The following is a 13735-nucleotide window of genomic DNA, read 5'->3' as shown; positions in this document are numbered from 1 at the left end:
AGGCTAGCACAGAATGGTAGTGCAGCCAATGAATAAATGTTCACTCCCTCCCCAGGCCAAGGCAGCCCAGGGCTGCTCTGGGACCAGGTCTGGGCCTGCTGTGTGTGGCTGCTCGGAATGTGCCCACTCCCCTTACATGGGATGGTGATTCTGCCTCTGGGTGTGTGGTCCCATCCTTCCCTCTGGGCCCCCTGGACTAGTGGGGAAGGAGGCAAAGTGAGATCTCCCATATATCTTCCCAGTTTTCCTCCTCTGCCGGCCCCTCTGGCCATATCTCCAACCCAGGGTTCGCACCTCCAGCCACCTGGAAGCTCGTCTGACGAATCCATCCCCACCAAGATGATGAACATGCCAATTTGTCCTTCGCAAGGATATTTGCATTTTAAACGAGGCCACGCAGGAGCAGCTCTTCACCCCAATGTATGACTGTGTCATGGTGTAATTTCCAAACCCAGGATGTTTGAAAGAGATACCGCTTTTCCCTCTCCCAGACCTTGGGGGGAAAGGGCATGGCAGGTAAGGGTGTTGAGGGAGAGGGAGAAAGGGTTCTAAGCTCACCCAGTGGGTCAGAGACTGGGACCCAGCAGACCCCAACCTCAAATGCTGTCCCACTCGATCCACCTCTTCCTTTCCTGCCACCCAGAAGGCCTGGATTTGTTCTCCAAAGCAGCCCCAAGCCATCCTCAGGCTCTGCTTTGTGGAATCCCTCCAGAGGCTCCCAAGGGAACCTAGAACAAAGGTCTTACCCATTTCAATCCCACAGATGGCCAAGGCTTCAATCACCGCACCTGCCGACGTCCCAGCAAAGCGATGGGCCGTTTCCAGCATCCGGGGGGGTCAGGTCCCGAAAGGCATCCACCACCCTGGCCTGGTAGAAGGAGAGGAATCAACTGCCCAAGAAGGAGATGGAATGAGGGGTATCTGGGTCCCCCTTGAACACCTGTTCTTCCATCTCCCCAGCCTGGGGCCTCCCGGGGTGGAGAGGAACCCCTCAGTGCTGGCCTGCCCAAGAGCGGGCCGCCCTCCTGTCGGAACTCGCCGCCAAGCCTCCCGGCCAGCCCGGAACCTGGAATGTGGCTGTCTCTCCCCAGGCGGCTGGGACACCCATGGGTGGCTCAGGCAGCAGCTGCCTGGGCTTGTTGAGCTCCATCAATAGGCAGCTCCAAAGCTTGGTGAAGGGCTCAGGCCCAGGACAAGGTGCAGGAAGCCCTGATGGGTGAGCAGCGCCCTGGCCCTGCATGCGCACTGCTCAGCCTTCAGCCCCGAAGGCTTTACTCATCTGGTTGCAAAACCTCCAACGATGGTTATGGGATGGTGCCTCCCTCCCCAACACACTGCAGTAAAGGAACTGACCTCCCGCCAGGAGGACGGTATCCCCTTCCCGCGGGGGCAGGGCTGCCAATTTGGCTCTGGTTTTAGAGGGAAACACAGCTCACAGCACCCATGCCTCCACAGCGATGCCCTTCCCTGGGTTCCTTCTCCAGGCTTTGTGTGTTGTGTTACACAATTATTTTTATTTATTCTTCTTACATAAGTGCCCCTTTGCTTATCCACTTTTTTATTCACACGTTAGGACTGGCCACCAGCAAAGTTGTAAAGGAAAAGAATTTTGGCTTCAGGGGCGCCACCCACTGCCGCCTCTCCATCTCCCATCTTCTTTTCTCCTTGGCCCTTTACTGACACACTAACTCTCAGTCAGTGCCCTCTCTCCAAGCCCTGAATCTTTATGCTGTATCCTAAATGTCCCAGAAGAAATCAGTCTGGAATCTCGATCATTCTGTTTGGGCTTCATACTGTGCACTGTTCTCACTTTGAAATGAGAAGCCCGAGATGCCAGTATTTAACCCCAAGGATGAACAGCTTGGGACGCCAGGTATGGGGGCATCTGGGTCAGGGCAGAGAGATGATTTGGAGCCCAAAGGGCGGGGACGGGGGGACCAGGGTTAGCTCCAGGGAGCACTGGTCGTGCCCCTCCGGAGCTGTGCAACGTGGCCCTGGCAAGGAGGGCCTTCCTTACAACCGGCAGATTTCACTGCCTGAGGAGGTCGCAAAGCAGCAAAGCGGCAAGATCACGTCTTCCCCTTCAACGTCCCCCCGGGCCACCTCGAGGCAGGATCAGATTGGAATCAACACACAAAGTCCCCGGCCCAATCCCCAGTCCAGCTCCATACTCTGTTAGGATGTGACGGCCATGCTGAACCCGCCCTGGGGAGCTCCCACCAACTCTGCCCGCCTTACTGATCCGTATTGGAATTTCACATCGGGGGCAGCGCCCAGTGATCAGTCAGGAGGGGGTTTTCTATCTCAGGTAGGTAGTTCCAAGTATATTACCTCTGTTTGAGAAGGGAACTCCTAACTACATGTGTCTGCAACAGAGAAAACGCGAGCTCGCCCGTGTCTCTGCGCTTGCGGGTACGTGTGCGCATGAGCACACGCGGCAGGCTCACATGTGTTCACAGAGATCTGAGGCGACCGACTGGCTGGGGTGAAGGGTGGGGTGGGGCTGGGTGGAGTCCAATCAGCTTTTGCAACATTGAGACCCTGCCTCCTTCCTGGGAAATCCGGTTGGCCTGTCCAGCTGTGCGCTGGGGGTCCTGGGAGATGGGAGGGAGTGGAAGCCCCATCCCCTGACTCGGACGCCTACACTTCTTGGGAACAAGATAGACAAATGAGAAAGAGCCAGAGACCCATACAAGGCAGTCTATAATTAAGTACCAAATTGTGCAGGGCTGAGATTCCTGCCAGAAAAGTTAAGAGATGAGGGTGAGTGGCGTGGGCTGGAACCATCAGAGAAGCTATGTGGTAGAGCTCTGGGTTGGGGTGTTTGAAGAAGCTGGAAGGAGGAGGGAGGGTATTGTGGCAAGAGCAGCATGAGGTCCTTACAGAGAGGGAAGGAGTGTGATGGCAGGCAGTTACACAGGATGAAGGGCCTTGGAACAGACAGACGTGGGTTGAAGCCCATCTCTGCTATTTATAGGCAGTGTGACGTGTGGTAACCTCTCCAGGCCTCAGTTTTCCTCATCTATAAAAGGGACAATAATGCCTATGCTGTACAGGAACTGCAAAATTTTAAATGCAGCTGTAAAATGCCTGGCACGTGGTGGGTCTCATTATCAAAGGTCAGAAAGGGCCAAGGCTTCTGGAACAGATGGACCTGGGAGAAAAGGTGGAGTAGAAAGATGGGGTCAGCAGATGCGTTTGCATTTGCAACATGCAGGAGGAGCTAGGAGAGTTCTCAGGCAGGAGAGTCTTGGAAGGGCAATGAGACAGGCTGGACGATGAGGAAGGAGGATAATGCTCTATCCTCCTATGGATGTTGGTGGCCAAGCTGGGGTGGCGGCTGACAAAAGATAAGTTAATGAAGCCATTGCCTCAGAGACTCTCAAGACCTGGGGACTGGTTGGATGGGCAGGATGAGTCATGGCTGATGCCTCATTTTTAGCCTGGGTGCTGGGAGGGGTGGGGCTGCCTTTGGAAGTCTTGGGAAAACTGGGACAGAGCTGGGGAAAATGGATAGAGTATGAGTTAACTTTAGGACATGTCTGAGATGACAGCAGGACACTGGAGCTTTGGAGGAGAGGCAGGGAAGGCTCCAGAGACAGGGACAGAGACCCTGTCATTGAGTAGCAGAGAAGGGTCAGCAGTTGGAGGTGGGCACAGGGTCACGTTGAAGGAAGACAACTTTGGACAGGTATGCTCCTCCCCGGTCATCTTGCTATTCCCAGTGAAATAGGAGGCAAGGCCACTTGTTCTACATGGACTGCAGGGCCTCGAGAAGGCTGGGGGCCCACCACCCTTTCAAAGACAGCACTGTGTCCTGACTCGGTCCCTGGCATATTGCTCTTCAGGCCTGGCTGTTGGATTAGGCCGCAAGCAAACTAGAAATTCACGATTGCACTTAGGAAGGCCCCGTTGGAACTGTTAACGTGTTCCCACGCACTGACCCTGGCGGAGTATTCTACACCTCTGAGGAGGGCTGGGGGCGGGCAGCAGGACTCGCCCACCCAGTTCCTTGGTGTTAAGTGATTGAGAAGGTTCATCTCATTTCCTATTGTTCTTGACATTATGCTCAAAGCCCTAAGAACTCCAAGTGGATGCCATCAAGAAAGGATCACTTCCTGACATTTCTGCATTTGATTTTTTTTTTTTTTTTTTTGTGGTACGCGGGCCTCTCACTGCTGTGGCCTCTCCCGTTGCGGAGCACAGGCTCCGGACGCGCAGGCCCAGTGGCCATGGCTCACGGGCCTAGCTGCTCCGCGGCACGTGGGATCTTCCCAGACCGGGGCACGAACCCGTGTCCCCTGCATTGGCAGGCGGATTCTCAACCACTGTGCCACCAGGGAAGCCCTCTGCATTTGATTTTTAAAGTTGGCTCATAATCCTCTCAGGTGTTTTACACTAAGTTAATGCTGCTCATACGACTCATCAGCCTCTGAGGAAATCACATGCAAGAAAATGAGACTGCTTCTCACACACAATTCCAACAAGACAACCCAAAAGGAACTTATAGAAGAACCTAGAGTTTCCCTAAATATGAAATATGTGAGACCACCCAGGACACACCTCTCAGGGAAAAAGACGGCATTGAGATTGTGGGTTAGCTTTTCATTGATGGTGCATCCCCCTTTACTTAAATCTTGTAAAATTTATCGAGTGAAGAATGTGGTTGTTTCTGGATGTGAGAGAGTGTGAAGGTCACAGCATCGCCCATGAGTAATCTTGCCAATAGTGTTTAACCTGAATCTAAGGGAAGTCTAACTTCTGGTGTCTGGGAATACAGAGTATGAAGGAACAAGTTAAATGATGCCAGGTGAAAACAAAGGCAGGACTTTCCTGGTGGTCCAGTGGTCAAGACTCTGCACTCCCAAAGCAGGGGGTGCAGGTTCGATCCCTGGTCAGGGAACCAGGATCCTGCATGCTGTGCCACGTGGCCCCCCAAAAAAGAAATGGAAACAAAGACAAAGTGAAACTGGGAGAAGGGCTGGTAGATAACTTGTTACTACATAGCAGCCATTCCCGGCCCACTGTTCCTTGCCCACTTCCCTACAGAACAGCTGAAAGGTTAGATACTTGATTTCCAAGTCTTCCTTGCAGCTAGAGTCCATCAAAAGACCCAGTTTTGGCCAATGAGAAGTAAGGGTGAATCTGCTAGGTGGCTCCCAACAAAGGTTTTCCTCCTTGATAAAAGGAGAAAGGTACATAAGGAGAGCCCCTTTCACGCCATCCCCCTTTCTTCCTGCCTGAGATGCTATCCTGTGAGAACATGGAGGATGGAGCTACGGCAGCCATCTTGTACCCATCAGGGGAAACAGGCAGCCACACTGAGTGTATTAGTTATCTATGGCAGTGTCACAAATTACCTCAAAATTCAGTTCCTTCAAGTAACAAACGTTTATGATCTTACCCAGTTTCCAAGCATTAGGAACTCAGAAATGGATTAGTTCCAGGCTCGGGGTCTCTCATTAGGTTGTAGTCAAGCTAATAGCTAGGGTTGCAATCATCTCAAGGGTCATTGGGGTGGAACAATCCACTTCCAAACATACTCTCATGGTTGCTGGTAAGCATCAGTTCTTAGCTGGCTATTGATAGAAAGCTTCAGTGCCTCACCACATGGTCCTCTCCACTGGGCTGCTCACAAGATGACAGCTTGCTTTTCCCAGAGTGAGATGTGCAAGGGAGTGAGAGAGAACAAGAGAGATAGAGAGTGTGAACCCCCATGGAAGCCATAGTCTTTTTATAACACTGTGAGAAGTGAAAACCATCCCTTCTGCCATATTCACACCCCTCCTACATTTTGCCAGGGTTGGTCTATGTGACCAGAAAGTGGGAATTCTTAAGGGACAATTTGGAGGCTGGCTACTTCACTGAGGATAGCAGAAGAGAGAGAAAGAAAGAGTCTGGGTCCTTGAGGAGATTGTTGAGTGACTGTACCAACCCCCAAACCATTTGTACCCTTCCTGTTATATCAGATAATTGAATGCCTTTATTGTTGAAGCCACTGTGCATTTGATATTTGCTGCTGAAAACCTCAGGACTAATGCAAGGACTATTCAGTATTTCTAGTAGAATGTAGAAATATCATCTTGAGAAGAACAAATAAAAACTAGTTCTTTGTTTTTAGGAAAAATAAATGCTTTAAGGTATAGTTTATTATAGCTGAAATCTGATTCATAAAAATTCTGAAAAATTCAATCTGAAAATTTCAGAAGAATTTTATTATACCTTTTAGAAATTGTTTACCAACTATTACTTTTGTTAGAATAGAATATTTTTCTCTTCCTTATTCCTCCTGAAAAACAAGTGAGGTTCTGCTCATTAACTGAACAGCCCTCTAATATAGCATTTGACTTTTGAGGTCTGTGAATTAATTTTTGAATACTTGATCAACATATATGTATATCCTCTGTGGGGTGCAAGTGTTTACACCTTTTCTAAAAAGTCAGTAATTAACAAAAGAAAAAAAAAGACAAGGCGAGAGGAGAAAATTTGACACTCTTGAGATGGGGACAGAGCTTGCTAGCACCCTGTCATGTTGTCCTTTTACATGACCTTGAGATCATTCTTGCAGCCTAAATCACATCTTATTCTCATTATGAAACAGCTTAATTATACGGTAAAGTACTGAAAATAGAATAGCAAACAACTGTGTACCTACCTGACAGATTGAACTAATCTTAACATTTCATCGTATCTTGGACAAATACTTGCTTGGTTTTAAAGAAATGAAGCATCATAGGTAGAGGTGAAACCTCCTTCGAACTCTTTCCTAATTTTACCCCCACTCTCCCTCCCATGGGAAAACCATGTCCCAGATTGGAGAGAGTCTTTCCCTTCCATGTTTTTATATTTTTATTACATGAATATGTTTAATAAACAATATATAGTATTGTTTTATAAATATTTTAAGTTTCACATAAGCAAACACATTGACTTATTCTGCAACTTGCTGTTTTCATTCAGCATTGAGATACATGGCTCTGGTCTTTTCCACGTTACTGCTTTGGTAACCTATTATGAGACCACGGGGCAACATATTCATTATTCTCTTACTGATGGACATTCAGGTTGTTTCCATTGTTTTACTTTAACCAATAATGCTACAGTGAGAACCCTTTTATACATCTCCCTTTATATCATATGGGAATTTCTCAAGGGCACAATGTGGGTATACCAGTTGTAGCCAGGGGATTTTAATTTATGGCGGTAACTGAGTGGTGACATGGAGAAGCTAATGCCAATGAAAGGAAATTTTTATTATTTACACCCTGATTCAAGGGGGCTTGCCATGTCATGCAGGGCTATATGGGGAAGCACCAGGTTTGGTCAGGAGGCAGACGGGATGAGGGGAAGGCATGGCCCAGAAACTTGTTTGTGTTTTCTGCAAGAAAGTCAAGGCAGGGCAGAGAAACAGCTTAGGACTGGCTGATTTAAATAGTGTCAGAGGCTCTGGACTATAGAGGTGGTCTCAAGTTGTCTGGAACCTAGCGCTGGGTGATTAAGGCAGAGGAATATTGCTTCCTGGAGTATAACAGCCAGGTAAAGGAGGTGGTTCAGAGTAAGGGCTCTGGATTGGTTACTTTGCTAAGAAAGGTGTGCTTTGAGCCCTTTGCTATCACTAAGAATTGGTTAACCCTGGGAGGAGTGGTCTCTCCCCAGTCAGGGAGGCCAAATGCCAGACCATCAAGAATACACACAATAGGAAAATAGGGCACTTCTTCAATTTGGCCAGTTGTTGCCAAATTGCTCTCTGGAGTGGATGTGCCATTTTACGCTCCCAGACAGTAAGAGATCTAATTGCTTCCCTTCTCTTGGTACTATCAGATTTTTTAAATGTCGCCAATCGGAAGGGTATGGACACTATCTTACTGTTGTTTCACTGATATTTTCCTGATTACTTACGAGGCTAGGCGTCATTTCATATGCTCATTGTCCTTCCTCTTCTCTGAATTGCTTATTCTTAGCCTTTCCCCATTGGGGTGAGGACAGCGTTTGCCTTCTGTTATTAATGTGTAGACATTGATACTAATTATAGCTCCATTGAATGTGTTGCAAATATCCTCTCCCAGTTTGTGGCTTGTCTTGTAACTTTTTTATGATCTCTCTAATGTACAGAAGTTTAAAATTTTAATGGAGTAAAATGTATCATTCTTTTCCTTTATGGTTTATATGCTTGTGTCTTTAAGTCATAAAGATGCCCTCTCATAAAATAGAGTCTTGGTTATTTTAAATGATTTAACCATCAAGCCTAAGCTATTTGTTCAGTCTCTATTGAAAAACTGCAAGTCTGGTGGGCTGTTTGGCACCATCTGTTTTAAAATAAATGCTTGTAGGAATTTATCCTGCAGAAGTACCCACAGGAGTCCCCCAAGAACCCCAATATATGCACAAGGTTGTTAAATACAACACCAGCTGTAATAGCAAAAATCTAGAAGTAACCTAAGTATCTCTCAGTGGAAAGTTAGTTAAATTAATTCTGGTATATATTCATTTACCATATAATGTAATTCTCTGCAGCCATAGAAAATAATAAGGGAGATCTGGATGTGTTCATATGGAAAGTTCTCCAAGATATATTGGTAAATGGGAAAAATAAATTTTTTTTTAAAAACCCCAAGGATCCAAAGAATAAATATGCTACCATTTATGTCAAAAACGGAAAAAATATTCCCAACGTGTATGCATGTAAAACTTCAGAAACAAAACTACTCACGGTGGCTACTTCTGAGGAGGAGGACCAGGGTTTGAGGGTGCGAGGGAAACCCATTTTTCATTGCCAATCTTTCCTGTTTTCCTTGTTACTTCCATTACAGTAAACAAAGAAGAATTGCTGTCGGTGGTCCCCATTGCTATAAGTTGCTATATGTTTTGGCATTTGAAATATTCTGAGGTGAAGAGGAGAAGAAATTGAATTATTAGAAATGGGGCAGGAGACTGGGCATCATTGGGACAGTTTGATTACATGTGTTCTGCAGCTGGGTCTGAAGGCATAAGGGGCAGTGCTTGCAGCAACGTGCTGGTTGATGAGATCCAGGCTTGCCTTTGTCTGGGGGAGCGGGGAGTTGTCTGGGAACCAAGGGGAAGTGGTTGGGAGAAGCAGGGAATGAGAGGGGAGAAGGATGGAAGGTTGGATTCGCCTAGGTCCCTGCTGTCTGAGTCTTGAGGTCTGGGCCACCGTAGGCTCTGAGTCCCCTTGCACTGTCTGGCTGCAGGGTAGGAAGAGGCTCTGCACCCCCTCCCCCAGTGGAGGAGGAGAGCTCCCACCTCAAAGGTGCTGGTAGGCAATTCTCTGGAGAGGAAGAAAAGCCAGGCTTAACCTAGCAAAATGCTCATCCAATAAATGGGAATTAAAGGCACCCCGAGTTTATCCTTGTTGAGATTTAAGAAAGGAGAGGGATTGGGCCGGCATTCACAGAACAAAGACAGATTGTACCCCAGGGTTGAGTCCAATGACCTTCCTCAGGACAGTACAGTGTAGGTGGTCAGGGACCTGGGTTGTCTGGGTTTAAATCATAGTTATGTTGATTCCAAGTTACTTAACATCTCAGTGCCTTAGTTTTCTTATGTATGGGAAAATAATACTCGCCTCCTAGAGGGTTGTCCTAGTACGTGGTAAGTGCTTACAAAGTATTAACCATTGTAATTCTTTATTTACCACCTCTGTAAATTCACGTAACTGGCGTCCTGGGCAGTGACGCAGTCGGCACTGGGGGTTGGATCTGTATCTGAGGTGGATGCACGTTAACCAAGCTCACAAGCCTGATGAATAAGCTGTAACCAACTCATTCATTCACGCTGGCCAGTGCTTGTAGGCGGATCTGTCACCACCTTGATCTCTTTTTTCCCCATGTGGGATCCCCGACTATACTCAGAGGCCCCTTGGGGGATTGGGGACACTTCTGTGCTCTTATTCATTTTCCTGGCTACTCCCCGCTGCGTGACTGTCAGCCCTGTGGGGGAGGGCACTTTGGTACACTGGAGGATGGCAACTCATGGTTGTCACATAAATACTTGCTGAATGACTAAATGGTCCTCACGTGTTCCATGTCATAACCAAACACTGGAAACAACCTAAATGCCCAACAACAGGGAGTTGTTATTAACCTGTGGCCCAGTCCCCCACAAAACCAAACAGTCATTGAGAAGGATAATTATAGCAATTGTATAGAAAGATAGAGAAATGTTTGTGATGTAATCTTAGCAAAACAAAAGAAATCAAAATGTTGTCTTGGCATGATGTGGATCAATCTTGATATTTTGTTCAGTGAAAAAGCAAGATCCTGGAAAAAAGTATGAGATGATGCCATTCGTGTAAACGAGGGGGCAAAAAATAGAAGACTTCACTTGCAGCTCTAAGCACAAGATACCTCTGACCAGCAAACAAGTGACTGAAAACACCTGGACCTCTAGGGAGGGGACAGAGAGGTGGACATTTGAGAACAAGTCACTGACAACTTTTCTACCCTCTGAATGTTGAACCAGGTGAGCGTGTTTCTGATTCAAAAAATCAAATAATTTAAAACACTTCCTGGTACATAGCAAAGTAAAATAGATTAATATCTTTTTTCCTACTATATTCCTCAACTCAAAGGCACAATTCTAACCCACATTTTAAAGTTTCCGTTATCAGAATATATCTCAATCATTGGGCATTCTTAATAGGTTCTTGTGGTGGGTTTTTTTTTCCCCTAAAAAGCTTTTACTAAATCAATGCTGAGGCTTAAATTTGATGGTATTTTAGAACCAAGGAAATATAGTACAGAAAGATGTGTCATCTAGCAAGGGACTATAACAATAAAAACCATTGTGTGGTGGGATTGTGGGGAATCTTCCTTTCTCAAAATGGTCCTTACTGGTAATTTTACATCATCTTTTCAATAGTTTTTAAAAAACATATTTTAAACTGTTTTCAGGAGATAATAAATGTTTTTAGAGGGAAGCTTCCCCCAGCACCGGGGTATAGAGAACCTGCCAAGCAGTAAACCCATGAAAATCACCACTTCCTCAGCTTAGTTTAAATAATTATCAGAGCAAAGCTCTGGGCCCTAACTTAAGCTCTGGTTACAAGGAGAGACCCATTGTCGTTGGATTTTTCCTGAGATACTCACCTTCCAGGAACAGTTTGTCAAAACCGAGACAACACTTACTTGGCCACCATGGGAGTCTATTTCAGCAATCAGTTCAGACCTTGAGCTTTGATCATGTAACATGTGGGATACACTAACAATGGTCCAAACTGATGACTTGAAGTCTTGTCAGGAACCGACTATTAGTAAATTTCATGTTTGCAAATTGCTGCAAACTTTTGTTACTCAAAGTGTGGTGTGTGAACCAGTAGCAGCAGAATCTCATGTCCCAGACCTACTGAACCTAAGATACACATTTTAACAAGACTCCCAAGTGATTCATACGCACATTAGAGTTTGAGAAGAACGACTGTAAACTGTAAATTGAAATATAGATGTTAGCTGCATTATTATTAATGAAAACAAAAAGCGAATAATACTTTCTTAATCTGTTTTCAGAGACCTTCACATTATCACCTCATTTGGTTTTTATAGCAATACTAAGAGTTAGAGTTTTTGTGTTTTTTGTGTGGTTTTTTTTTTTGCTACATTGGGTCTTTGTTGCTGCGCGGGGCTTTCCCTAGTTGCAGCGAGCAGGGGCTGCTCTTCGTTGCGATGAGGGTGCTTCTCATTACGGTGGCTTCTCTTATCGCGGAACACGGGCTCTAGGTGCGCCAGATTCAGTAGTTGTGGCTCGCGGGCTCTAGAGTGCAGGCTTAGTAGTTGTGGCGCACCGGCTTAGTTGCTCCACAGCATGTGGGATCTTCCCGGACCAGGGCTCAAACCTGTGTCTCCTGCATTGGCTGGAGGATTCTTTTTTGTGTGTGTGTGGTACACGAGCCTCTCACTGTTGTGGCCTCTCCCATTGTGGAGCACAGGCTCTGGACGTGCAGGCTCAGCAGTCATGGCCCACGGGCCCAGCCGCTCCACGGCATGTGGGATCCTCCTGGACCGGGGCATGAACCCGTGTCCCCTGCATCAGCAGGCGGACTCCCAACCACTGCGCCACCAGGGAGGCCCCATTGAAGCACTATTTACAATAGCCAGGATATGGAAGCAACTTAAGTGTCCATCAACAGAAGAATGGATAAAGAAGATGTGGTATGTAGATACAATGGAATATTACTCAGCCTTAAAAAAGGATGAAATAATGCCATTTGCCACAACATGGATGGACCTAGAGATTGTCATACTGAGTGAAGTAAGTCAGACAGAGAAAGACATATATGATATCACTTATATGTGGAATCTAAAAAAAGAGACTACAAATGGGAGGTAGGCCCCTGCCATCCCTTTGGACATTCTTTTCCAGTCTCTGCTAGGATTGTGCTTCTCTCTCAATGCCCAGGACCGTCCTCTCCCTCAGGAGGAGACAGATGACAGCCCAGTTCACGTGGCTAGCCCCTCTTGTCTGCTTATCTGGGGCCCAAAGTGGTCTCAGCCTCTGTGTGTGGGGCACAGGGAGGTAAGGGGGTCTGAGCCCAAGGCTGAGAGTTAAGTAGACTCGACAGTCAGTATAACAGGTTGCTGGTCTGGGAAGCCAGATAGGTCCTTACATCAGCCCTGCAAGGACTTTTTAATTCTAACTCCAATTAGAATGGCCCATTCTAATCAGAGGACCAAGACCAGGATGAAATTAGGCTGTGCTTGAAAATAATTCAGGATTAATGAGAAAAGAATAGAAACATTTATTTCTCAAGAAACCTAATTATTATTTAAACCTAAGAGTTTACTTTTTGTTGCTGTTGTTGTTGTACGTGGGCCCCTCACTGTTGTGGGCCTTTCCCGTTACAGAGCACAGGCTCCGGATGCACAGGCTCAGTGGCCATGGCTCACGGGCCCAGCCGCTCCGCGGCATGTGGGATCTTTTCGGACCGGGGCACGAACCTGTATCCCCTGCATCAGCAGGCGGACTCTTAACCACTGCGCCACCAGGGAAGCCCCGAGTTTACTTTTTAAAAACAAATCATCATCAAATTATTTACTTGGCTATTTAATGGTTACTTTGTTTAGCTCTTTGATGAAGGGTTGGAGTTCTGTTTCAAGAAAAGATGAAGAAGCATATTGCTTTCTAGCTCAGTCAACTATATCTCCAACTTAAACCATGTGTTCAGACCATATGAGCTCAGAACAGGAGCAGCCCACCCTGACTATTAGGAACGTAAGATAAAAAAGAGAGTCCTGAGGGCTAAGTTCACAAGGTGAAAATAATCATAATACATGCTAAGTTCTTCCTGAGTCAGGTGATCCAGTTTTGCATTTTTCATGTTAAACAAAAATCTCTTGTGCAATGATGGAAGCATTTTGGAAGGTCATTTGGCTATTTATCAAGAATTATAGCAGCTGTGTCTTGGGTGAGACTCACTGCTTTCAATATTTCTTTGAATGAGTTATTCCATTCCTGAAAATTTATCCTCAGGAAATAATCTAAGGCATAGAAAAAACTCTAGCCAAAAGAGCTCACCACAGCACTATTTTAATTTTTTTTTTTTCTATTTTTTGGCCATGCTGTGTGGAGGCATGCGGGATCTTAGTTCCCTGACCAGGGATCGAACCTGCGCCCCCTGAAATGGAAGCACAGCATCTTAACCACTGGACCACCAGGGAAGTCCCACCAGAGCACTATTTTAGATATTCAAGCATTGAAAACCCATAGCATCTGAGAGCAAGGA

The 13735-nt window shown here is 46.4% G+C and overlaps 1 protein-coding gene across 1 annotated transcript in view; it reads right to left on the bottom strand.

Annotated features, from left to right (window-relative positions):
• The window catches only part of PNPLA1 (patatin like phospholipase domain containing 1), a 38756-nt gene extending 37648 nt beyond the window's left edge, over positions 1-1108 (bottom strand). The window contains 3 exon segments of the mRNA XM_059077162.2: positions 474-493; positions 747-834; positions 836-1108. Of these exon segments, the coding sequence (XP_058933145.1) occupies positions 474-493; positions 747-834; positions 836-952 (225 nt within the window). The 5' untranslated portion in view covers positions 953-1108.
• Positions 1109-13735: the final 12627 nt, after the last annotated feature.

This window comes from Kogia breviceps, chromosome 10, assembly GCF_026419965.1.
Source record: "Kogia breviceps isolate mKogBre1 chromosome 10, mKogBre1 haplotype 1, whole genome shotgun sequence".
NCBI classification, from domain to species: Eukaryota; Metazoa; Chordata; class Mammalia; order Artiodactyla; family Physeteridae; genus Kogia; species Kogia breviceps.
Note: the sequence above shows the minus strand (reverse complement) of the source record. Positions and strands in the feature narration are given on the sequence as shown.